Here is a 26,414-nt window from a genome sequence, read left to right as displayed (position 1 = left end):
AGTATCATCCTTATGACAACTTCTTGTCATCACAGAAAAGATGAGAAAATTTGAAACGCTTTGTAAAAGAAAATATAACCAGTTGCCGTGGAGTCGTCTGACTCATGGCGATCCCGTGGATGTCAGAGTAAACTGTGCTCCGTAGGGTTTTCTTTTTTTTAAATAATATTTTATTGTATTTTCAGTAAAGTTTTATGCAGCAGTTTAGGTTCCCATTCTGCAATTTCTACACAAATTGTTCAGTGACATTGGTTACATTCTTCACCATGCGTGAACATTCTCACTATTTCTGTTCTGGTTGTTCCATTTCCATTAATCTAGTTTCCCTGCCCCCTTACATTCTCAAAAATATGGAACCCTTCACGAATTTTCACATCATCCTTGCTCAGGGGGCATGCTAATCTTCTCTGTATTGTTCATTTTGGTACATGTGCTGCTGAAGCGAGCACTCCATAGGGTTTTCAGTGACTGATTTTTTGGAAGTGGATTGCCAGGCCTTTATTCCAAGGCACCTCTAGATGGACTCGACCCTCCAACTTTTCAATTAGCAGTCAAGTAAGTTGACTGTGTGCACCACCCAGGTACACAAAAGAAAATACAGTAACTCGATTTTAAGTGTGACAACTCTTTTAAGTGCTTTGCCACAAGATGATCTGTGATCTCTATGGGGTTCAGGAAATTTTCCAGGTTACTTCTCATCTTATTACAAAGCTTTGAAAAGATTCTCCTAAGGCTTTGTTTTCACCAAATTAGCGACTAGCATACCCAGGCCACCATAAGCTTGTGGCAGACTGCATACTGGTCCACAGATACTCAAGCCCCTCCTTGGAGAAGCACTGGTCTTCCCTGCCACACTGATGCTAGGCTTGGCCATGTGACTCGTTCTGGCCAAAAAATGTTGAATGGCAGGAACGTTTGTCCCTTCTGACCAAAGCTTCATGAGCTAACTTATGTCTCAGCACTCTCTCTGTCCCTCTGCCCCTCCAACTGGCAAAGCATCAGATGGAGGCTGCTTCGTCAGCCGGGGTCCTGGATAGAGATGACGTGGATGAGAGCCACAGCTGAGCCAGAACTGATGTGTCCCGAGAGCAAGAAACAAGCCTTTGTGGTTGTGAGGAGGGTTGCCAGATTTAGCAAATAAAAATAGAGCACGCTTAGTTAAATGTGAATTTTAGATAAACTGTGAATAATTTTTCAGTATTTAACTATGTCCCAAATGTTGCATGGGATGGGCTTATACTAAATATTTGGGACATTCTTACACTAAAAAATGTCTTGTTGTTTATCTGAAATTCAAATTCAACTGAAAGTCCTGTGTTTTATCTGGCAAGCCTAGTTATAAGGCACTGAGATGTGGAAATCTTTTCTTTTCCGTAACTCCGGCAGTACTTGATTGATTCAACAGCTGGCCATGGCTCAAGGTGGAATACAGGTGCCAATCTGTATATTAAATACTATTGTCGTTAGCAGCCATCTAGTCAGTCCTCACCTCATAGCAAACTCATGTATAATGAGATCAGACCATGTGACCCATAGAGCTTTCACTGGCTGATTTTCAGAAGCAGATCTCCAGCCCTTTCTTCCTAGTCTGTCTTAGTCTGGAAGCTCCACTAAAACCTGTTCAGCATGCTGGCAACACACCCCCTCCACTGACAGACAGGTGGTGGCTGCACATGAAGTACATTGGTCAGCAATCAGACCCAGGTCTCCCTCATGGAAGGTGTGAATTCCACTACCGAACCATCAAGCCCTCACTGTATTAAATATCAGTAAAGCTTAATGTTGGCCATCTTAGGTTTTTAAAAAAAGGTTACAGTTCTTCCTGCACACCAGTGGACTGACTTTGGAAACCAGTGTCCTAAGGTATGCCCTACAGGCAGAGGTTGTCAGAAGCTAGTAAATTCATTAAAAATGCAGATTTCTTGGCACTTTTTTTACCCTAGATGGGAGGTTGATAATGAGTCTCCCTCCAATCCTGATGTCCCATTCTTCTTCATGTAGTCCAGTTTCTCAGATTATTTGCTCCACATACAGATTGAATAAATATGGTAAAGGGATACAACCCTGACACACACCTTTCCTGACTTTAAACCACACAGTATCTCCTTGTTCTATCTGAATGACTGCTTCTTGATCTATGTACAAGTTCCTCAGGGGCACAATTAAGGGTTCTGGAATTCCCATTCTTTGCAACATTATCCATAATACATTATGAACCACACAGTCGAACGCCTTTGCATAGTCAATAAAACACCGGTAAACATCTTTCTGGTATTTTCTGCTTTCAGCCGGGATCCATCTGACATAAGCAATGATATCCCTGGTTCCACGTCCTCTTCTAAATCCAGCTTAAATTTCTGGCAGTTACCTGTCAATATACTGCTGCAGCTGCTTTTGAATGATCTTCAGCAAAATTTTACTTGTGTGTGATATCAATGATATCGTTCAATAATTGCCACATTCTGTTGGATCACCTCTCTTTGGAATGGGCACAAATATGGATCTCCTCTAGTTTTCTAGCCAGTTGGCCAGGTAGCTGTCTTCTAAGTTTTTGGCATAGATGAGTGAGTGCCTCCAGTGTTGCATCTGTTTGTTGAAACATCTCAATTGATATTCCTTCAATTCCTGGAGCCTTGTTTTTCACCAATCCCTTCAGTGCAGCTTGGTCCTCTTCTTTCAGTACCATCTGTTCTTGATCATATGCTACCTCCTGAAATGGATGAACGCTGACCAATTCTTTTTGGTACAATGACTCTGTATATTCCTTCTATCTTCTTTTGATGTTTCCTGCATAGTTCAACAATTTGCCCATAGAATTCTTCAATATAGCAACTCAAGGCTTGAATTTCTTCTTCAGTTCTTTCCACCTGAGAAATGCCAAGCATGTTCTTCCCTTTTGGTTTTCTAACTTCAGGTCTTTGTACCTTTCATTATAAAACTTTACTGTGTCTTCTTGAGCTGCTCTTTGAAATCTTCTGGTCAGCTCTTTTACTTCCTCATTTCCTCCATTCACTTTAGGTGCTCTACATTCAAGAGCAAGTTCCAGGGTCTCTTCCGACATCCATTTTGGTCTTTTCTTTCTTTCCTGTCTTTTTAATGATTTTTGCTTTCTTCATGTATGATGTCCTTTATGTCATCCCACAACTCATCTGGTCTTTGGTCATTAACATTCATTGTGTCAAATCTATTCTTAAAATGGTCTCTAAATTCAGGTGGGATACACTCAAGGTTGCATTTTGGCTCTCATGGATGTGTTTTAATTTTCTTCAGCTTCAACTTGAACTTGCATATGAGCAATTGATGGTTTAGCTTGCAGTCAGTCCCTGGCCTTATTCTGACTGATGATATCAAGCTTCTCCATGGTGTCTTTCCACAGATGTAGTCTATTTTATTCCTGTGTTTTCAATCCGGTGAAGTCCACATGAATAGTTGCCATTTATCTTGTTGAAAAAAGGTTCTTCCAGGGTTGGAGGAACACTCATTAACAACCTGCATTATGCAGATGACACAACCTTGCCTGTGGAAAGTGAAGAGGACTTGAAGCACTTACTGACAAAGATCAAAGACCACAGCCTTCAATATGGATTATACATCAACATAAAGAAAACAAAAATCCTCACAACTGGACCAATGAGCAACATCATGATAAACAGAGAAAGCACTGAAGTTGTCAAGGATTTCCTCTTATTTGGATCCACAATCAACACCCATGGAAGCAGCAGTCAAGAAATCGAACCACACATTGCATTGGGTAAATCAGCTGCAAAAGACCTCTTGAAAGTGTTAAAAAGCAAAGATGTCACTTTGAGGACTAAGGTATGTCTGACCCAAGCCATGGCGTTTTCAGTCGCCTCATATGCAAGTGAAAGCTGGACAACAAATAAGAAAGATGAAAGAATTGATGCCTTTGAATTATAGTGTGGATGAAGAATACCGAATATACCATGGACTGCCAAAAGAAGGGACAAATCCGTCTTGGAAGAAGTACAGCCAGGATGCTCCTTAGAAGCAAGGATGGTGAGACTTCATCTTGTGTATTTTGGACATGCTAAAAGAACTAGCTCCTACAGAAGTACATCATGCTTGGTAGAGGTTCAGCGAAAGAGAGGAAGACCCTCAAGGAGATGGATTGACACAGCGGATGCAACAACTGCCTCAAGCATAGCAACAATTGTGAGGATGGTGCAGGACCAGGCAGTGTTTCATTCTGTTATACACAGGGTCGCTGTGATTCCGAACTCACTCAGTAGCACCTAACGACAATACAACCACCCAGATGGGGAGCAGTGGTGGCATAAACGGTTAACAGCTAGGTGGCTAATCCAGAGGTTGGTGGTTTGAACCCACTCAGCTGCTCCAGGGGAGAAAGACCTGGCGATCTGCTTCTGTAAAGATTATAGCCAAGAAAACCCCATGGGGCAGTTCTATTCTGTCACATGAGTCTCTATGAGTCGAAAACGAATCAATGGCATCCAACAAAAATATCCGCCCCAGATGCACTGATCAGAATGTGGAGGTGGCTGGAGAATCCACTCTTTTAACAAGTTCCTCAGGTCATTCTGTAACAAGTTAAAGTTCCACTGGACTATATCTGCAATTTAATTTTTTAGTAGGCTGCCTGGTATACTGGAGTCCCTGGGTGGTGCAAACAGTTAATGTGCGTGGCTGCTAAACAAAAGGTTGGAGGTTTAAATCCACCCAGAGGTGCCTTGGAAGAAAGGCCTGGCAATCTGCTTCCAAAAAAAAAAATCGGCCACTGAAAACCTTATGGAACACAGTTCTACTCCGACACACGTGGAGTTGCCGTGAGTCAAAGTTGACTCAACAGCAACTCGTTTACCTGGTGTGCTAGGAAGGGAGCAGGCGGCCTGTGTACCCGTCCTGGGTTTGCTGCCTATCCTTGTGTGATGCTCAACAAGTCAGTTCTCCTTCTGGCCTGCTTTGCTTTCATCTAAAGAATGAACGAGTTGGACCATCTAATCTCAAATAATTCTTCCCGTTCTAAAAGCCCAAGACCAGGGTCAGAAACTCAGGGCCTTGCAAGGCCCAGCGTTGTTGTGGTTAGGTGCTGTGGAGTCGGTTTTGACTCACAGTGACCCCATGTACAGCAGAAGGAAACACTGCCCCGTCCTGCGCCATCCTCACAATCGTTGTCATGCTTGAGCCCACTGTTGGAGCCACTGTGTCAATCCATCTCATTGAGGGTCTTCCTCTTTTTCCCTGACCCTCTACTTTACCAAGTATGCTATCCTTCTCCAGGGACTGGTCCCTCCTGATAACATGTCCAAAGTACATAAGACAAGTCTCGCCATCCTCATAGGTAAAGTAAGTGAGTGAGGCTGGCAGGCCTAAGACACTAGGTCGTGGGGGGTACTGTGGCAAACTGAAGGATACACGCCCCATTCTAAACATTCCTGGAGGGTCCCTTCGCTGCCCGCTGGCCTGTTTATTACCTAAATCACTGGAGTCCCCGCCCAGAGTGTGGCCCCAGGAAATCCAGTCCCTCCTCTGGTTCCCCTCCACCAGGAGTTCCTGCGGGTTAGCTTCGCACCGATGTCCAAACTCCCGTACCTTTCAAAACCTGTGCAGGAGCCACCTTGTTTCAGCGCCCCTTGTCCTACAAGCCCTGCAGCCTCGGTGCCAGCTCGGCTCCTGCACCCAGGACCCCGGGATTGTGATGCAAGGAGAGGACGCCCAGTGGGGGACCCCGGGGTTGGCCTGGATTGCCCCTCACTTGGGCACGTCTTCCCTTCTTGGGAAGCGGCCCTTAAGGCTGGAAGGCAGGAGTTCTGACAATTTATAAATCCCTAGGTAGCCAGTGCAGGCCACCCCATTCCGACTTTCCCGGAGTCGACGCCCCGGGAGCTATTTGCCAACAAAGGCCAGCGGCGTGCCGGGGGTGGAGCTTGGAAGTCAGATACCGCGAGAAGTGGTGTCCGGAGCGGATCCGACAGACGCAGGCGCACTACAACTCTTCCCCGCTCGGCTCCGCCTCCTCCCCGGCGGCCGCAGGCGGCATCCGCGGCGGGGCGGGCCTCGGGAACAAAGCTCGCGAGATTTAATCGTGTCACCGCCGCTCCTTCCCGTCAGGGACCGGAAGTACGGTCGGCTGGCGGTCTCCGGCGCTTGCTCAGCTGGGGTTGTCGCGCCGCCGGGCCGGCTCCTGGTCGCGGCTGCTGTGGGCCGAGGTGATGGGGGACCTCAAGGAGGCCGGGGCCGAGGCTCTGCCGGCCGGGGACGCTGCTCGGGGAAGGCTCAGCCTCCTGCCGCAGGGAGAGTCCGAGGAACCTTCTGCACAGGTGAGTGCACCGCGGGGCGGCACCAGCCAGGTGCCCGGAGCTGCGGGCCCCTCCGCCGGACAGCGATGTCACGGTTCCCGGCAGCTTCTGGCACCTGCTCCACGCCTTCCTGGCGGCCCCAAGCACAGGGAGTGAAGTCCGTGTGCCGGCCGTCAGGTATTCAGGTGTTTACTTGCAAGTCATTCGTATCCAAAGCAGCTCTGGGTTCAGTTAGACTCGATCTCTGCTCGCAGGAAGCATACATGCCACCCTGCCGTTCCAAAAAAAGGTCCAGTCGTGCAAAGCTGGAGGCAGGAGAGGATGTCAGCGAGGGCCTCGGCGAGAGCGTGACTGTGAGCGCGTTCTCGAAGGGTGCAGTGTTTGCCAGGCTGCAGAGGGACAGAGTTCAAGAAGGTAATAGTGACCCCAGACCCCGAGCTGGCTTGGGGGTGCGCAGGTGAAGACCGTGAGGAACCCCGTGTGCCTTGTTATGAATTTAAGAGGTTCGGAGTGTCTGTCCATTCAACAGACGATTCAGTTACTGAACGTTTGCTTGAAAAAGTTTTTGAAAAGTCCCGGATACCTGACCACAAACTATTTTTTAGATGAGTGTGTTATCGAAATCAAAATACCTTTTCTTTAACACTAAACCAAAAGACCAAACCTGTGGTCCTTTGCTGTTCCTGAATTTAGGAACCCTGGTGGTGGTGGTGTTGTTAGGTCCCGTCGAGTCAGTTCTGACTCATAGCAACCCTACAGGACAGAACAGAACTGCCCCATACGGTTTCCGAGGAGCAGCTGATGGATTTGAACTACTGACCTTTTGGTTAGCAGCTGAGCTCTTAACCACTACTGCCACCAAAAAAAAAAAAAAAAATTTTTTTTTTTTTGGTGGCAGTATTTTTTTTTTTGCTGTGGGTTGCTGTGAGTCAGAACTGACTCAACGGGACCTAACAACAACAACACTGCCATCCAGTCGATTCTAAGTCATGGTGACCCCAAGGCCCCAACCAGCTGCTCCTCGGAAGAAAGGCCTGGCAGAACTGCTTCCCTAAAGCTTACAGCCTAGAAAACCTTATGGAGCAGTTCTACTCTACCCTGTAACACTTGGGGTCTCCATGAGTCTTTAATATGAAACAGGTTTCATTCAGTTTAGCGTTTAGGGAACATGATACTATTGACTCTCTTTGGTTTCTGCATCAGTGTGAATACATTTTAAAAAATAGATTGGTTGGCCTACTTCCTGGTCAATAACCACAGCTCTCATACTCTTTGACTCGTCTTCTTTCTTTGAAATTATATGGAAAAAAGCTGAGTGAATGTGACATTTTATGCTGCTCACCTGCATTAGGTGCTGTTAGTAACATGCAGCATGCTTTCTTACCAGGCCTGCCGCTGGTGTCTGTGTGTGTGTAAAAAAAACCCGCTGCCGTCGAGTCGATAAGGTGGGGTTTTAATTCTGAGTACCGGTCACTAAAGTTTCCTTCAATATACTAATTAGGGATCAGCTTTATTCCTTGGAGGCAATGAAGTGAAGAGCCGAGCAGTGGTGAAATACTCGTCCGCCCCTCCTCGCACAGCATTTGCCCGCCTGGAAGAGAAAACTGACCTGAAGCTCCCACCTGCCAACTGGTTACGGGAGAGTGCCAGACTTGGGCCTGCAGGAACTACCATTCTTGGCAATAGTAAGAAAAGCAAGCCATTTTCAAGGTAAATATTAATTGAAGGCCTTTTTACCTGCCCCTCCACCCTCCTTAAAATTTTAATACTTTAATTTGTAATGCCCATCAACTTGCCAAAATTTCTCTTTAGAAAAAGATCACATCTGACTTTCCAGGTCCTTTTTTTCCCCGTCATTAGAATTATATCGTGAAGATTTTGATTGTATATGCTGTCTTCTTTCAAGTCTACATCATCTTGTTGACAAAACTGACTTTTAATCACTAAAATTCCATTAGCTGTTTTATTTTTAACCAATTTACATGCCTTTCAAGTATTTAAATACCAAGAATCAGGGTGATGCCTGAGGAGGAAAACCTTTAACAATTGCCTGAGTGTCCTGTGGAGCTTTTCATTAAACAAAGGAGAAAGGGGGACTGTCTGGGCTGAGAAAGCCTGTTGTAGGAAACCCAGCATGTTGGGTGACAGTACATGCTTGACTCTGACGCTTGTTGGGAATTCTGCAGGCAGTATTTAAAGTTGAGAGAGTGACCTGAGGTCGTAGAGGAAAAAAAGGACCTAAAAGTGACTCTCTGCCCCTTACTAACTGAAAAACGGTGACATGGAGTGCTTTTCAGGCTTGTAAACTATAGATGTGCCTTGTACAGTACCTGCCTCATAAGGTACCTGACACAAGTTTGACGCTCAGTTAGGGTTTATTTTTTTCTTTTCTCCTTCTGGCCAAATTGGTGTCATACATTTTTTTAAAAGAATAGCATTTTACCTCACGGGGGACACAATCCCCAAAACTAAAATCTTGGTAAGTTTTCCTGGTTTTGTTTTTCTTGTCTCCCCACCTAAAAAGAATAAAATCCTGAACTGGCTGTTTTCTTTTAGAGATTTTTTCGGTCTAATGATTACCAAAATAAAAAATAGTGATTAAGTGCTTTTATGCTAATTGTTCCTTACTAATTGTTTCTAATGATCATGACTGTATTTCATCAAATCAAAGGTGTCATTATTTATGCGCCACTGAGAAGGAAAAGCCAGTCGACTGTAACAGTGCCATGCCTTCCGATTTGCAAGACGTTGAAGTGGGGAGTATGTGTCTGGGGAGTGATGAGATACAGTCCTCTACTTTTAAACTTGCCTTGCATCATTATGAGCGTGCCCTTTTTAACCCCTGGCCTTCTTCCCTTCGTTAGCTTCGGTATGGCATACGACTTCATTGATTCAGTGGGAAATGACGTGGATGTTGTCTCCGACTCTGAAGTAAGTGTCACTTATTGCGTAATGCAGTTTTGGGGGTATTTTGTGCTAGGTGTTTTATGTCCTGCTCTGCTTTGTATTAACTGTTAGTCTAAGAAATTAGTGATTAAATAAGATGATACTATCTCATTATTGAACGTGTTTTTAGTTATTAAAATAGCATCCTTTACAACATGTCTTTAAAGAGGAGGAAACAGCCCCCAAAACACTGGCAGTGCTAATAATATTTATGTTGATATTGATTAAAACTGATAATAATGTTTGGGATTGTCCTGTATATGCTACCTGTGGAGAATTGGAAATGATAATTCAGTAAAGTCTGCCGATCTTTAGTTGGTCAGTTTTATCTGATCTGCTAAAAGCCCAGGTCATTGCAACAGTGTGACCTATACATACTTGACTTTGAGAGATTCTGTTGTGTAAAAATAAATGTTTGACCATCATGTATGTTAACGTGTTATTATTTGTAAAGTGCAGGTATTTCTGGCTTCCAAGCTCTGTCTTCCATGTGTTTGTGTGTAGCAATTTGCATGAAGTACCATTTATATAACCTTGAGGAAATAAGGTTTATTATGCTTTTAAGTTGAATAAACTTTGAAAGATCCAAAATCATAACGAGTCTTTCTAAACTCTCTTTCCTTCTGATTTTTCCAGAACATTAAAAAGCTCCTGAAGATTCCGTACAGCAAGTCTCATGTGAGCATGGCAGTGCACCGCATAGGAAGGACGCTCTTGCTGGACGAGCTCGACATTCAGGAGCTGTTCATGAGGTCATCGCAGGTAACACTGAGAGGCCACCACAGGCACGTTGTTCTAACAGCCGCAGAGCACTAGAGACATGACTTTATTTCAGAGAAAAGCCAAAGTGGAAAAATAGCCAAGTGCCTCAGCAATCAAGAAATGAAAAGTTTCACTGAAGATAAAGAAAACCTTAATATAGAAAAAGTAGGAGAGAGAGAATGGGGAAGAAAATTACTTTATTGACACCAACAGCCAGGATTGTTACAAGGAAAAAGATGAAGCCACTGAAGAAAGTTGAGAAAAATGTATAGAGGCTTAAGGGACTAGATTACATTTTGAAAAATCCTTTGATGTCTCCATTAAAGAGATTCATGAAACATGGCCACCAGGAAATGCAGACACTGTTAAGTTATTCCTGTGACTGAATAGTTATTAGAATTAGCCGATTCTCTTAGAACAGGGCTAAACTACATGTTGGTAAAGGACTCCCCTCCCCATGTTAAAGATAGGTACTTTTGTAAAATCCAGTAGCAGTGGTGGAGTGATGTAGAATTTCTCAAGGCTCGTGTGCCATCTTGTCATGGGCCCTACCACTGCATAGGCCACTGTGTAAAGAGTATTCCTCAATGCTTTGATAAAGGAAAATAAGATCCAGTTGTTTAAATTGATATTTAAAATGAATGTTTTTCCGTTTGAAAAGACCAGGGCTCAGTTGAGTGTATATGCACGTGCCAGGCACTGTGCAGGCCTTGGGATGTGACAGTGAAAATCCACAGTCCTCGCCTAGTAGCTCTGGGTCTGCAAACACATGCATAGATCAGTTCAGTACTCTGCATAGTGGGGCTCACCCCGGGTGCCAAAGAAAACATCACGGAGAGCCTGGCTTAGGGCAAGGAAGAGGACAGGGAGGTTTCTCACAAAAGGCTGTGTAAAGTGAGTCTAGAATGTTGAGTGTTTCGTGAGTACGCCCTTCTGAAACAATATTCAACAAATAAAGGCTATTTCCCATAGAAGAGTAATTAATGACAGATTGTTTTGACCACATGCTTCCGGGATTTATTTAATAATTTCTTATGCTATTCAGACTGGGGACTGGACGTGGTTGAAAGAGTTTTATCAAAGACTTATTGACCAGAAATGGCAGAGGAAGAAGAAGAGCAAAGAGCACTGGTATCAGAAGGCTATCCTTTCCAAGTTCTTGTATTACAGGTACTACGCAACTTGTTCGTTTTGATCTTAGAATTAAGAGGAGAAATGAAATTCTGGTCTAAAATTTAATGCGGAGCTTGTAAAGGAAGTATTTAAGTTTTGCCACAGTGACATTGTGAAACTTTACTTACATTGCTTTTCTGCAAGATGTGCGCTTAATTACAGAATCTGGTTTTTAAAAACCTGTAGTCTGTTAAATAAAATTAATTCCAGCAACCACTTGATGGATCTCATTTTTGATTTGGCTAGTATCAATGGTGACGGAGCTGCTCAGCCCGTGCCTTCTGCTGCGGACCCGCAGGGCTCATCCAGTCCAGACCAGACACATGATAGGGAGGGGGCCTCCTGGCCTGCCCCATTTGAAGTGCCTTCTTCAGTTTCGGAAGATCCCAGTGCTTCTAATCAGGTCAGTTAGTACTTAAGTGCCAGTTCAGCAGGTAAAACCAATTATCTTGTTAATAAAAATAGATGAGGAAGAATATCCTATTCATTTACTTCTAGCAGGAAAAAAAAAAAACACTTTGTTTCGTTTTTCAAAATAGAATTTATAAGAACTGTTAAATGATTGGGTAGATCAGTTTTTTTTTTTCTTTTTCAATTAAATAATTCAAAATATTTTAAAGTTTTCACTAGTGTTTAAAATAGTTTATAAGAATATTTTTCAATGCGGATTATCTCCCTAAAAGTATTATAATATGTAATACAGCTACCAGTGTAGTATATTGTAGTAAACCCAAAGCAAACCCACTGCCTGTGAGTCGATTTCAACTCACAGTGACCCTACGGGACAAAGCAGAATTGCCCCATAGAGTTTCCAAGGCTGTAAATCTTTACAGAAGCAGAGGGCCACGTCTTTCTCCCGAGGAGCAGCTCCTGGGTTTGAACCACTGACCTTTCGGTTTGCAGCCAAGCTCTTAACCCCTGTGCCACCAGGGTTCCTTTCTATGTAGTGAGTACCCATCACATATGAAGACCACAGGTTTGTTGGTAACTTAAATGCCGACGTTCCTACCTGAACCCTCTGTTGGTTAGATGTGAAACATCCTGTAGGGTTTTCTGGGTGAGGTTCTTACGTTCATGTACAGAACTTGTAGGAAGGGAGAGAGAGTGCAATATGTTGCCTATTCTGTCTCACGTTCTTGATTTCTTCTTTGTTTATTTTTGTCCTTATAGTGTCTATCAAACAGTGAAACAAGCCCATAGATGTAAATTGTGACATGTCTTTTTTCAGGAAAATGTATTGGTAACTTCAAAAAAATAAGATCTTTAACTTGGTGAATTGTGTTTTTTCCTCGTTACATATTTTCACATATTGAACACTATTTTACGGGATTGTTTCTATCTTCACAAATTACAGGGTTACAGGAAGCAAGTATATTTAAGTTCATTTTAGCATTAGTAGGTTTTAGGATGGAAAAGTGGTCTCCTGAAACTACATACTATATATACGTTTCTTCCAGAGGTGGGAAAACTGTAAGGAAAAGGAAGGAAGTAGTTGCCATTCACGTCCTTGTAGTGGTAACCCCGGCAGTGGGGACGGTGTGTGATTGAGAAGGTGGGTGCTGGGCTTCTGGCGGGGTTTTACCCCCTGACTTCGGCAGTGGTTACTTGGGCAGTTTGCTTGGTAATTGGTCATCATATTTTATTTTGTTTTTTTTTTCTACTTTCCTGGTATGTGATAATATTTCACTACAGGAAATCAAAAGTACTTTAGTATTCCTTGCTCACCCACCTTACAGAAAGGACCACACAGTACTCCTCCCCTCCTACCTGTTTCTCAGTCTTCTCTATCCTCGCCACTCATTTAAGGGCTGTTGTGAAAACTTGGAGGCATCTGGGGATTTGTAAACTTGCATGTGGAGGAAGCAGACGGGCATGATTAGTGCCTCTTATGCCAGGTACTTTGACGTACGTGTGTACATGACGTGTTTTGTCATCCTTGGAGCTGCCTATCATTGTACATGTTTACAGATGTAAATAAACTGCATTATTTTGCAAATAAGCTAAAGCTCATAAAAAGCAGATGTGTTTCCGTGGCTCACAGCTGGTGAAGGTGAGCTAGGTTGACACTCAGACCTGCTCTTACAGCAATATTCACTCCCCGTGGACCATATGTGTTTAGGAGACCCTGTGCTCAGTCAGATTGTCTTAGCTGTGCCATACTCCTGAGCAGAGCTAGCCTGGCGTAGGATTAATCTTTTCTGGGGTATTTTTCTGCCCGTTTCAACATTTAGTGGTCTGTTTTCTTTTTTTTTTAAGCTATGACCTCATGAATTCTTGTTCCTAAAACTAAACTGCTAGTCAGAGGCCTGTATTTAAGTGGTGACAGAGGTTAAATAGGTACCTGTGGTATAGCCTTGAAGCCAAACCTTTATGGGGAACGTCGAGAGCTCTGTTGAAACCTAGAGCTAAAGTCCAACAAAAGCAACTACCTGGCAAGTATAATTTTGGGACTTGGTACATAGGTTGAGAACTTGCCTATATAAACAAATAGTAAAAGAGGAATCCAAAGTTCTGTTATTTGAACTTCTTACGGAGAAGGCAAGACACAACAAAAGTGGGAGATACCTGTGCTGCAGTAGCATTCGCTTACCTGCGCAGGCAGGTGCTAAGCCTCTTGGCTTACACTTGGAAGAAGCAGCACACAGGTGCATGTGGCACTGACATTAAAGATTTAAAGTAGTGTTGCTTTTTGGCCACCGTAGAAATTGTGATATCACTTAATGGCAGTTGTCCTCATGGTTGGAAAATGGAATGGTAGTCTCCCAGTGTCAGACACCCCCTTCCCAGGTGCTTTCCAACATATATCCCACAGAATGTATTAAGAACAAAAAGTGGCCTCAGATGAAGAAAGATTAGGAAAGACCAGATTATTCAGAGGTAAAGTAGATTTTTCTGTTGTAGGTCCTCTTAGAGTCATTTCTAACACCAAAAGACATTGCTGCTCTCCAACAGGGACCATGCAGTACGCAGCAGTTTTCAAACTTGACTCTGGAAAGTTCTTATTGAGTATCCAAGGGGCTGGTATTCTGTGAAACACACGTTGTTAGGTGCCATCAAGTCAGTTCCGAACTCCCAGGGACCCTAAGTACAGTAGAACGGAACACTGGCTGGTCCTGCACTATCCTCACAGTCGTTGCTGTGTTTGAGCCCATTATTGCAGTTACAGTGTCAGTCCACCTCCTTGAGGGTCTTCCTCTTTTTTGCTGATCCTCTCCTTTACCAAGCATGATGTCCTTCTCCAGGGACTGGTCCCTCCTGAAAACACGTCCAAAGTATGTGAGACTAAGTCTCGCCATCCTTGCTTCTAAGGAGCATTCTGGCTGTACTTCTTCCAAGGCAGATTTGTTCATTCTTTTGGCAGCCCATGGTATATTCAGTATTCTCTGCCAACAGCACAATTTAAAGGCGGCAATTCTTCTTTGGACTTCCTTACTCATATTCAGCTTTTGCATATATATGAGGCTATTGAAAACACCATGACTTGGTTCAGGTGCACCTTAGTCTTACAAGGTGACATCTTTGCTTTTCAACACTTTAAAGAGGTCTTTTGGAGCAGATTTGCCCAGTGCAATATGTTGTTTGATTTCTTGACTGTTGCTTCCATGGGCATTGATTATGGATCCAAATAAAATTAAATCCTTGACAATTTCAGTGTTTTCTTCATTTATCATGATGTTGCTTATGGGTCCAGTTGTGAGGACTTTTGTTTTCTGTATGTTGAGGTGTAATCCATACTGAAGGCTGTAGACTTTGATCTTCATTAGTAAGTGCTTCAAGTCCTCTTCACTTTCTACAAGCAAGGTTGTGTCATCTGCATATTGCAGGTTGTTAATGAGTCTTCCTCCAATCCTGATGCCACGTCTTTTTTCATATAGTCCAGCTTCTCCGATTATTTGCTCAGAATACAGATTGAATAAGCATGGTGAAAGGATACAACTCTGATGCACACCTTTCCCGACTTTAAACCACAGTATCCTGAAGTCAGCAAAACACATATTAAGAAATGCTAAACTAGAGATTTTTCTAAAGATGAGTGTCTTTTAAAAACATGACAGGTTTAGGAACGTTTAAATTCGGTAGAGATGGGGTGGACTGAACGAGCATGATACTCGCATCCACCAAAAAAAGAGAAATGAAAATCTTTGAATGCTTTCGTCTCTATCGACTGAGTAAGATCTGTGTAAAGATGATTAGGTTATTATATGGTTGCTGTGATAATGAAGAGCTGAAGCGAGCTACCCTGTGACGAGGGTTAATAATTTGTGTTAGTCTGAACTCACAACAGTACATTTGAGGTGTCTGCTTTGAATGTTTGGGTTGTACTCTAAAAATGGGCCATTTTTTAGCAGTGATGGCCGCAGAATCACCCTTACCCTTGGACTTTTCACAGGAGAGTGAGCCTTTTGAGCCCTCGTACATAGTGGGGCATGTGGCCTCAGCACCCAAAGAACAGAACCTGACAACTTTGTTCAATGATGGGGAGAACAGTCAGGTATGCTTTCCATGGCCCCCAGGCTGAGACAGCGAATCCCAGGCTACGATATCACTCGCAACTTGTCCAGATTGGAGTTGGTTGGGGGAAAAATCCACTTGGTCCTAGAAATCACTTTCTAAAGCCTCCCTGTCATGTTCCAGTTCTGTGACTTTAATTTCTATTGTTTCCTTTGTCTTTTCCTTTTTCTAGTCTTTTTTGTGGATCACGGGGGTGGGGGGGGGGGAGGATTATGGCTCTTCTGATTATTATAATATTTCCTATTTTATTTTGAATCAAAGGGTCTTAAAAATGATTTTGTTCGGAATATTTTGTGGACGTTTGAAGACATACATATGCTAGTCGGCTCCAACATGCCTATATTTGGAGGCGGCAGGTATCCAGCTGTCAGCTTACGTCTCAGGTAACTCAAAGTTGTATCCTTCCTTGGTCTTAAATTGTTTGAATTCTTCCCTTAGAATCAGTGTTCCGTCTGCTTTCACTTCTCTATTTGGGCATCCTCTTTTTCTAGGTTTCTCCACCCCCACCCCCACCCCTGCCAACTGAAGTGGCCACAATAAGGAAGGCGCTATGATCAGAAAATGCTGAAAGCCCTGTAGTTCAGTCTTTATTCTAGTTCTTAACTAAATGGACTGGCCTGTTCTTGTGTCTGAATCTTCAGCTTGTGAGAGTACAGCATAATGTATTTAATTACTTAAGGAAGATTTTTACTGCCTTCCTATTAACTAACTGTGAGCACTTTTCTTAGTGCCCTAGCTTGCCTGTAGCAGCCAGTGTGACTTGTGACCTGGGCGTTATTATGTGTGGTGGTCAGTCTCTCACCTCAGCTAGTCTGAGGAGCATGGCGCGTCCTCACAGCCAGCTGCCAGCAGGATCCCCTCTCGTCTGACCGAGTCCTTGTGGATAAACTAGTGAGAAATGGCAAACAGAGCTTCCGTAAATACGTTGACTGGGCTGTTTGTGCACATCTCCTCAGCGCACGTGGCATCTTCCATCTCAGGAGAGTAGCTTCAGATATCTAAATGGGGAGAACGTCTCAGATGATTCATGGTAGAACATCCTAATTAAACCGAATAACACTAGAATTGTATCTTTTTAGGGATAACAACAAACCAATTAATGTGCTAACTGGAATTGACTACTGGCTGGACAACTTGATATGCAACGTGCCAGAGCTTGTGATGTGTTTCCATGTGAATGGAATTGTGCAGGTAAGATACAGCCTCACTCTTGTCTGCAAACCTCTTCTGTGCACAGCAGTCCCCAGAGCGCCTCACCAAAGCATTTAAGGCCCTTAGAAACTAAGATGTATTTTAGGCAGGGAAGAGCGCTGTGAGTAAACTGAAATTGGGATGTTTTCACTCTTAAGTTGGCAACGTCAGAATTCTAGATGTTACAGGAGTGTAGCCTCACAGGTAATTTGTGGGAAGGTTGTAAATACACTGCAGCCTACATTTGTAGCTATAGAACTCTAATTTTTAATGTCAGACACCCGCAGTAAATTACCTGGAAATGTTTACACAATGAAGGCATTTCTTCAGTATACAAATATCTACTCAGCATGTGCAGAGTTCTAGCGGGGACAAGGCCACTGAGAAAACGGCATGAGGTAGATAGCTAATTTCACAAATTACTTATTGAGCACGCACTGTTTGCAAGGCACTTTGTTCCCATTGTAAATGCCAGAGGAAAACAAAGACTCAGATTTCATCATTATTCAGAAAGTTATGATGTGTTAGAAAATAAGGATGTGCAGAGAGAAAAGTAGAAGATGGGTGAGTACTAAAAGTGTAGCATGCCCTGGGAAGTCTGGATGTCAGAGAGCTTGAGATCACTTCTATTTTGGTATGAAAAGAAAGGCATCATGGGAGAAGTGGCACTTTTTACTGGGTCTTGAATAATAGGTTCTAAAAAAATAAAGCGGTGTATTTTAAAAGGCTACTGTAACTAAGTGGATGGAGAATGGTGATGAATCCAGTTTGTGAAACATAGGATTCAGGTAACAGAAGAGTTGGAAATGAGGTTAAGAAAGTCATGGTCAAATAATGTAAAGTCTTGAATATAAAGCTGAGGACTTTGGACTTGGTTTAGTTGGTGATCTGCTATCAATAAAGGCTTTGCATCTGGAAGGAGAAATGCATTGTGTTGGGATATTAATTTAGAGCTAGCATATAGGGCAGGCAGGGAAGATTTGGAGACAGACTGGTTAGGCACTGCACTACTTTTGCAAGTATACTGCGGAGGAGGTACTATCAACCGTGGTCGTAACAGCTAGCACTTCCTGAGTGCTTCTTTTTGTTTCAGACACTTTACTAAAAGCAAGTGCGTTACTTATTGGGTCTTCTTAGCTACCTGTGTGCTATTATCTCCTTTGGATAGAGAGGAAGACTGAGGAGCAGGGAGCCCAAGTGAGTTGCCCAGGGCTTCGTTGCTTGGGAGATTGATGGTGCCAGTATCTCAGCCTGTCTGAGGCCATTGTCCTCCAGCCCAGTGATTCTTGACCTGCGGTGTGCACCAGAGTCATCCATGGCCTCTTAGAAAATATACCTGCTTGGGCCCTCAGTCCCGTGGGAGGGGTGGGATGTGTTTGTAGAGCTTCGTGGGTGATGCTGATTGGGCCTTGATTGAGACCCACTGTTACACCATCAGGAGCCCTGTTACACAGTGGTTAAGCGTTCGGCTGCTAACCAAAAGGTCAGCAGTTCAGATCCACTAGCTGCTCCTTGGAAACCCAGTGGGGTGGTTCTGCTTTATCCCATAGGGTCACTATGAGTCAAAACTGACTCGAAGGCAACAGGTTTGGTTATACCATCACCGTAAAAGTGGCAACGCTTAATAAAAGGCCATTTAGTGGTGGGGTGTGAGGTATTGGTGGGGGCAGTGGGTAAGGAAGAGTCAAAGGGGACTTCAGGTTTCAGAGACTCGGAGACTAGAGTAATGGTGGCAGATTATCTGAAATGGAGCGTTGAACTGGCCTAGGCAGGGAAAGCCATATGTTTGTTTTCACCACGTGTTCAGTGTGAGGAACGCATCAAAATGCCCGGTGAGCTTTTTGAAGAGGATGGGGCTTGAGAAGTCAACGGAGGCACCATCTGCCTGGCTCCTGTTAGATCGCGCCACCAGAGGATTTCACTAGTATCAAACACTGGGCCTTTCCCCATGCGAATGAGGAGGGAGGGGCCTTCCAAGTGAGGGGGGAGCTAGAAGAGCGTGGTGTAGCCTCCAGGAGGGGCATGCTCTAAGGAAGGAGATGGTCAGCAGCATGTAGGATTTATGTGTTTGGCTGCTTTTTAATAAGAGAAGTGTCGCTGCCTAGGTTTCTTTTAAACTGCCCCCCATCGGTGTTTTACAGAAGTACGAAATGATCAAGACAGAAGAGATTCCCAATTTGGAAAATTCTAATTTTTCTACTAAAGTCATAAAGGACATTGCACAGAATATTTTATCATTTCTTAAATCAAATTGTACCAAAGAAGGACATACCTATTGGCTATTTAAAGGTAAGCGAATTCTCGAATGAACTAAATAATTAGTTTGGGTGACTACTGTAAAATGAGGTTTATTTTTCTTTTCAGCGAGTGGCAGTGATATAGTGAAGCTGTATGATCTTACAACTCTTTGTGAAGAAACTGAAGACAAATACCAAAATCCATTCACAATGCCAGTGGCCATTCTCTTGTATAAGTGAGTGCTTTCAGAATTTAAGATGAGGAAGTAGCTAGCCTTATCGTTTAAAATGTTAGAGCAAGCAGCCACACCATCTAAGCCCAGGCTTTAAATATTTTAAAAATGTATGTACCTATTTGGACTGTAGCAAATGTACTCAGCTCTCCTGTGAAAGCAGTATAACTATTTTTTGGGTGGGGGGCGGTGGCGAGGTAAAGTACAACATTCAGTTAGGTGTTTCTCATAGCCTTTATTCCCTTGGAAGTGAGAGGCCCCCTAGACTTGAGTCTTGTAGAGAACGATGAATGGGGAGTAAAGCTGATTTCAACTTCCTTTTTAGGGTTGCTTGCAACATGATGGTGAAGAAGAATCAAAATAAGAAGCACTATGGGACCATTAGGACGTTGCTCCTTAATTGTGTTAAGTTGTTGGACAAGGGCAGGCATCCTCAAGTAAGATGACCATGTGTATGTTCTCTAAAAGCCATTCTAGCATTGCTGCCTGGACAGTAAATGAGGATTTCTGTTCATGTTGTATGACTGCTCCGTCCCGTCTGATGGGGTAGCCACTGAGCACGTGTGGCTGTCCCACGCTTGGAATGTGCCTCACCTGAGCTGAGATATGCTGTAATGTAAACACACATGAATTTTGATGTGTGTGTTTGCGTCTACACAGTACATGTTGAAATGATAATATATTGTATTTATTGGATTAAATATATTATTAAAATTCATCTCACCAAGTACTTCTTTTTAACATGGTTACTAGAAACTTTAAACTTCTTTTTTGGCTTGCATAGCATTTCTGTGGGACGGTACAGCTCTATAAATTTAAAACTCATGCAATTCTAACAGTTGTGCTGGTTTTCTTTCACTACTAGAAGGTGGGAAGCTTTAAGTATCTCTTAAAAGATCCACTTACCCTAATCAACCTTGTTATCACTCTGTTAGCATAGATGAGATACACGTTATGTACTTCAGTGTATAAAAGCATCCCTTACAATAATCTGTCATGCTTCCCACAGTTTTATGCAACTCTTACCCTCCGTCATCTGAATGTCACAGTTGTATCTTTCTGTAGAAAGCTAATTGTTTTATGCTATCTAAATCAGTAATATCCCCAAAACCCAGTGCTGTCAAAATCAGTAATATAAGTACTTTTTTTCTTTTTAAGATCCAAGTTAATTTTAATTATCACACCCAATTTAGGGATATAGGTTGTCCTAGAGACCAAATCCAGAGAAGAAATTTTTTAAGAAAAATGGCAAAAAAATTTCTGACTTAAATATCTTCTGATTGAGTAGTGGTGTGTAGTGGAACTTGCATGGTTTATGTGCAAGTTAGAAAATGGGCTGAGTGTCTTTAAGAATTGCTTAATAACAAATAACAGAGTAGATAAATGGTAATATACTAAATGTAAGAGCTGTCAGGATGGACTCTTGATCATTAGCTGGCGTTCTCCCAGAACCGTAGGTCATATAGTAAACATTAGTTGCTGATCAATGATAAGGAGCTCTGGTAGTGCAGTGATTAAGCGTTTGACTGCTAACCGACAGGTCAGTAGTTTGAACCCATCAGCCGCTCCGTAGGAGAAAGATGTGACAGTCCACTCCCATAAAAGATTACAGCCTAGGAACCCTATGGGGCAGTTCTGTTCGCTCCTCTAGGGTCACCATGAGTCCAAATCAATTTGACAACAGCCAGTTTTGTTAACGGTAAAGTCGCATGAGCTCATAGGTTGTAAAGAGAAGATTTGCTTTTTCATTTGGCATGGCGTGATGTCTCGCTAATACTTTAGTTACATCATGCCACACTTAAAGCTCTTTTGTTGGTCTCCACTGAGTCACAGTTGCCACATCTGAGAGGGAGGGCTGGGGATGGAATAATTACAGGAAGTCAGAAACAGCTCAACCCAGAAGGATTTTACAGAGCACACCCAGAGTCTTCATAACTTTGAGTGGAGAACGTTCTGTATGTTTCTGTTCGTCCACTTTCCCCTGGCAAAGCAGCCTGCTGGCAGACCTCCTTCCTGGCATTCGTCAGCATGGGAATGAAATTCCTTCTCTAGAGTGCTCAGTTTGGGTAACAGTCACACATATTTCTTCCTTTTCTTTTTTTTTCTTCTTATAAGATTATTGCTTCAGCCAATTACATGCTTTCAGAACTTTTTCAATTGGATGAACCTAAAAAAGAAGAAAGTTCAGACTCTCCTTTAAATGAGAACTCTGACGAAAGCTACAGTGAAGAGGAGGAGGAGGAGGAGCTGCCGGACAGCGATGACAATGGAGCCTACGGCACCAGATCTGCTCCGTCAGAGGACAGCAAGGCCGTAGCTATAATTAAGTCGGTTGGAGAGTTGTCAGTGCCTGAAAAATACAAGTCCATTCATCAAATCAGAGTAAGCATGTTATAGTTTCTATGAAAATTTTATCCATGGAAAAACTGTTGTTCATTGAATATAGTTTATTAGGCTGTCAGTCAGGTTCTCAGTAGGTGGCAAACTTCAGTAAATTCATTGTCCAGGGTCTAGTAAGCCTTAGCTTTATGAATCCTAGAACTTGGGTTTATAATTGCCTCAGGGTAACTGGCCCACATGATGCAAACTTACGGTGGACTAATGTATAAAGCAGGTATCAGTAGAGTCATTGACACCTGGAGTATTTTCCCTTCGAGCAAGTCATGACTGCTCAACAGGCACGTCTGTGCAGCTTTCGATTGCTGAGGAACTGGATGTAGAGTTGCTTGGTGAACGCAGAGTCAGAGTAGGAAGGGATGGCTCTCTGTGTCTAGAGGGCTGCAGAAAGTCCATTCTCAGTGCCCCTGGTGGTGGTAGCCAGACTGGACCTGCCCCTGCCCTGGTCAGGGCCGGAGAGATCCAAACAGCTCCCTACCCTTCAGGTTTCTCTTGGTGTGGATGTCTTGACTGTCCTGCTAACAGTCTTTGCGGAGACATTACAATTATGTTTCGGTTTTCTAAATTATAATTGCAGTTTGAATCCACCAGGCGCTCCTTGGAAACTCTGTGGGGCAGTTCTACTCTGTCCTGTAGGGTCGCTGTGAGTCAGGATCTACTCGACAGCAACGGGTTTGGCTTTTTTGGTTTTTTTTTCCGGTTCTCCCTCCCTGTGTTTACATCCAGGTCAGCCGTAAAAGGGCTCTGACCGCTGAATGAAGCACGGTCATGTTTCCAGATAATCTCTTGGTTTAAGCTCTGCGTTTAACTTCAGACAGAAACTATATTGAAATAAGCTTTTGAGAGGACATCTCTCTGTCACCCTAATACACTGCCTATCTTTCTGACCTTCTCTTCCTTCCTTCGATTCCCCTGCATTATTGGCCATGTGGACTTAGCCATGCTGGCTTGTTTCCTGTCTCTCAGGTCATCAGTCATTTCCATTGGAGGGCCTTTGTGTTTGCAGTAGCTCCTGCCATGACATCTCTTTCCCAGACCTTTGCATGGCTGCCTTTTTCTCAGCTTTAAGCCTTGGCTGGATCTCGCTTCCTCAGGGAGACCTTCCCTGGCCACCATAGCCAGGATGTGCTGTCTTCATGCCACCTCCCCCGATACCCATCTATATCTCCTTTGTGGAGCTCACCTGTATCTGAAGTTCCTATTTGTCTGTGTCTGTCTCCCTTCACTAAAACAGAAGCTCCCTGAGCGTATGGGCAGCCTTGTGTCTCCCAGGTCTGGAACTCATAGTGGCTCTCAGTGAGTATTCACTAAATGACTATGGGAGAAAGTCATCAGCTGTCCATCTAAATTTTAGTTCACTTTCAGCTTGAATCTCACAAGGGAGTAAAAAATATTTTTCTGATTATAAACAAAATCGATTACAGAAGTCACGTGTATTTGGGAAACTGCATCATATCCCAAGACCCTGGACTTGCAGTGCAACTAGGTGGTAATTAAAGACTTGGGGGAGTTAGCGGCGGCCCTTTCTGTCAGCACCTGAAGTGCTGGTGCAGTCACAGGCTTCCACGTGAACACGTCTTTAGTTAGTTAGCGTTGTCTTCTTGGTGTCAGGCAGCAGGGCTTCAGAGTCCCGGCTTCCCCAGCTGCTCCCTGTGTCCTCAGGCAGGCTGCCTAGCACCGCCCACTTCCCTTCTGGACAGTGAGAGTAAAATGTCACCTCACAGGAGTCAGTGAAATGAACTGCCTGGCAGAGACCCCTACACCTAACAGTCTCTTAGTAGGTGGATGCTCTTCCTGGTTGTGCTCCTAAGTGAGTGTCAGTTATGTTATGCAGTGAGACCACTGCTGATACTGAACATAGCTAACCTGGTGATCTTGTTAACTGTGCCTTACCAAGTGTCAGTCCTAACCAGGAGTCCAGCCCACCTAACAGATCACTGTGCACTTATCTGAAAGACTACTTACGACTCACCTTCTCGCGTTTTTGTCATAACAGAATTATTTTCTGAAGTTTAAATACTTAAAGCAATATATATGCTGGAAGATCTTTTTGTTAAACAAGGTTTTTGTTGATGATGTTTATAGCAATTTAATCTACAACAAAGACAGTACTTCACTAGGCTGAATACACAGGCAGATTTCTGAATTATCGATTTTTGTACCAAAAACCAAAGCCTGTTGCTTGTCAAGTCGTGTCCAACTCACGGCTGCCCCCAGTGCTGACCTATGGTAGTTCCCAACTCACGGCTGCCCCCAGTGCTGACCTATGGTAGTTCCCAACTCACGGCTGCCCCCAGTGCTGACCTATGGTAGTTCCCAACCCACGGCTGCCCCAGTGCTGACCTATGGTAGTTCCCAACCCACGGCTGCCCCCAGTGCTGACCTATGGTAGTCCCAACTCACGGCTGCCCCCAGTGCTGACCTATGGTAGTTCCCAACCCACGGCTGCCCCCAGTGCTGACCTATGGTAGTTCCCAACTCACGGCTGCCCCCAGTGCTGACCTATGGTAGTTCCCAACCCACGGCTGCCCCCAGTGCTGACCTATGGTAGTTCCCAACTCACGGCTGCCCCCAGTGCTGACCTATGGTAGTTCCCAACCCACGGCTGCCCCCAGTGCTGACCTATGGTAGTTCCCAACCCACGGCTGCCCCCAGTGCTGACCTATGGTAGTTCCCAACCCACGGCTGCCCCCAGTGCTGACCTATGGTAGTTCCCAACCCACGGCTGCCCCCAGTGCTGACCTATGGTAGTTCCCAACCCACGGCTGCCCCCAGTGCTGACCTGTGGTAGTTCCCAACCCACGGCTGCCCCCAGTGCTGACCTATGGTAGTCCCAACCCACGGCTGCCCCCAGTGCTGACCTATGGTAGTTCCCAACCCACGGCTGCCCCCAGTGCTGACCTATGGTAGTCCCAACTCACGGCTGCCCCCAGTGCTGACCTATGGTAGTTCCCAACCCACGGCTGCCCCCAGTGCTGACCTATGGTAGTCCCAACTCACGGCTGCCCCCAGTGCTGACCTATGGTAGTTCCCCACCCACGGCTGCCCCCAGTGCTGACCTATGGTAGTCCCAACCCACGGCTGCCCCCAGTGCTGACCTATGGTAGTTCCCAACCCACGGCTGCCCCCAGTGCTGACCTATGGTAGTCCCCAAGCCACGGCTGCCCCCAGTGCTGACCTATGGTAGTCCCCAACTCACGGCTGCCCCCAGTGCTGACCTATGGTAGTCCCCAACTCACGGCTGCCCCCAGTGCTGACCTATGGTAGTTCCCAACCCACGGCTGCCCCCAGTGCTGACCTATGGTAGTTCCCAACCCACGGCTGCCCCCAGTGCTGACCTATGGTAGTTCCCAACCCACGGCTGCCCCCAGTGCTGACCTATGGTAGTTCCCAACCCACGGCTGCCCCCAGTGCTGACCTATGGTAGTTCCCAACCCACGGCTGCCCCCAGTGCTGACCTATGGTAGTCCCCAACCCACGGCTGCCCCCAGTGCTGACCTATGGTAGTCCCCAACCCACGGCTGCCCCCAGTGCTGACCTATGGTAGTTCCCAGGAGATGAGACCCCAGGGATCTGTTGCATCGGTGGCATATTAATCGTTTTAAATGTTTGTTTCTGAAGCCGAGTTGTGCATTTCCGGTTTGCCATGACATAGAAGAGCGCTGTAGAATGGTTCTTAGCTACGTTCTGGAGGTGAGTTCAAGTTTAGTCTTCACTCTTCAGTAAAATTCGGATTTGACGTGCACATAGCACTCGTTCAGCAGTGTCTGCTATTCTGCCGTGATTTTTTTTTCTTTAAGTTTAAAATGAAAAGCTAGTTCGTTTTTCCTAGACCTTTCAGATCAAACTTAGTTTTTAAAGTCTGTTTTCAAAACAGAAGTCCTCCTGAATTTATTCAGCATGTAGTCTAGATACTACTTTCTATTTAGTGTTCAGTTGAACTTGGTTAAGTTAGTAGCAAATGTGTTTCCTTTGTTAAGGGCTTGAAATCCGTGGATAGCAGCATCAAGAAGGAAAGCGACCTTCCCGCAGCAGATCCCAACACCCCAATTCCACTAAAATACGAAGATGAGTCTACCCGGGGGGGTCCTGAGGGCCTGGAGAAGCAGATGGCCTTGTTTCTGGACAAAAGTAAGTTGAATTTGATATACCTTTCAATAGAGTGATATATGGGTACTGATCAACAACAGACTTGTATTAAGGCATTCACTGAAAGGAATTTAGGAAAAGGGTATCGTGTGAATGAGAAGTAGGGGGAAATATCTCTTCATTTCAAATATAAAACAGAGCAGGATAATTGCTATCCTTCATAGAGATTTCTAGTGGAAACATAAGAACCCTGATTCTCCCCGTTACCCTCCGTGAGGAGCTCCTTCAGCCTGGTAGGGTTTTCCTAGGGGACCCCTACGGCAGTGAAAGTGGTGGAGCATTTCAGGGCATGGACTTGGGAGCCAGACTGCCCAGCTTTGAACCTTGACTTTGGTCAGGCAAGTTGTTCCACCTTTGTGAGCCTTGTTTTCTGTGTCTCAAAATGGAGACAGTAATAGTAGCTACTTTCAAGGGTTGTGACAAAGGATTAAGTGAGGTGATATGTGAAGTGCTTAAAACAGTACACACCGTAAACACCACAGAAGTGGTAGCTGCTGTTACCTCATAGTACAGGAACAACCTGGGAATGCCATTTA

The 26,414-nt window shown here is 44.4% G+C and overlaps 1 protein-coding gene and 1 non-coding gene across 10 annotated transcripts in view; one reads left to right on the top strand and one right to left on the bottom strand.

Annotated features, from left to right (window-relative positions):
- Positions 1-344: 344 nt before the first annotated feature.
- LOC111753228 (U6 spliceosomal RNA) lies at positions 345-449 on the bottom strand. Its single transcript, XR_002788107.1, has one exon. It is a non-coding gene; the product is annotated as a U6 spliceosomal RNA (small nuclear RNA).
- Positions 450-6,115: 5,666 nt separating this feature from the next.
- The window catches only part of EDRF1 (erythroid differentiation regulatory factor 1), a 40,142-nt gene continuing 19,843 nt past the window's right edge, over positions 6,116-26,414 (top strand). For 4 of the 9 annotated variants that reach the window (XR_010318040.1, XM_023559811.2, XM_010599230.3 and 1 more), the window contains exons 1-15: positions 6,117-6,299; positions 7,780-7,988; positions 9,143-9,209; positions 9,861-9,986; positions 11,032-11,156; positions 11,406-11,562; positions 15,550-15,651; positions 15,933-16,054; positions 16,751-16,862; positions 19,004-19,151; positions 19,227-19,335; positions 19,658-19,769; positions 21,448-21,714; positions 25,351-25,422; positions 25,710-25,860. Coding sequence is in view for 7 of the 9 variants with exons in the window: in XM_023559811.2 (XP_023415579.1) it covers positions 6,192-6,299; positions 7,780-7,988; positions 9,143-9,209; positions 9,861-9,986; positions 11,032-11,156; positions 11,406-11,562; positions 15,550-15,651; positions 15,933-16,054; positions 16,751-16,862; positions 19,004-19,151; positions 19,227-19,335; positions 19,658-19,769; positions 21,448-21,714; positions 25,351-25,422; positions 25,710-25,860 (1,987 nt within the window). In the remaining 2 variants the exon portion in view is untranslated. Of the gene's footprint in view, positions 6,300-7,779; positions 7,989-9,142; positions 9,210-9,860; positions 9,987-11,031; positions 11,157-11,405; positions 11,563-15,549; positions 15,652-15,932; positions 16,055-16,750; positions 16,863-19,003; positions 19,152-19,226; positions 19,336-19,657; positions 19,770-21,447; positions 21,715-25,350; positions 25,423-25,709; positions 25,861-26,414 lie in introns of those variants that run through there. The other 5 variants (XR_010318039.1, XM_023559810.2, XM_064269191.1 and 2 more) reach the window with 4 other exon arrangements.

This window comes from Loxodonta africana, chromosome 16, assembly GCF_030014295.1.
Source record: "Loxodonta africana isolate mLoxAfr1 chromosome 16, mLoxAfr1.hap2, whole genome shotgun sequence".
NCBI lineage: Eukaryota > Metazoa > Chordata > Mammalia > Proboscidea > Elephantidae > Loxodonta > Loxodonta africana.
The sequence above is the reverse complement of the archived record's forward strand: the minus strand, read 5'-3'. Positions and strand labels throughout refer to the sequence as shown.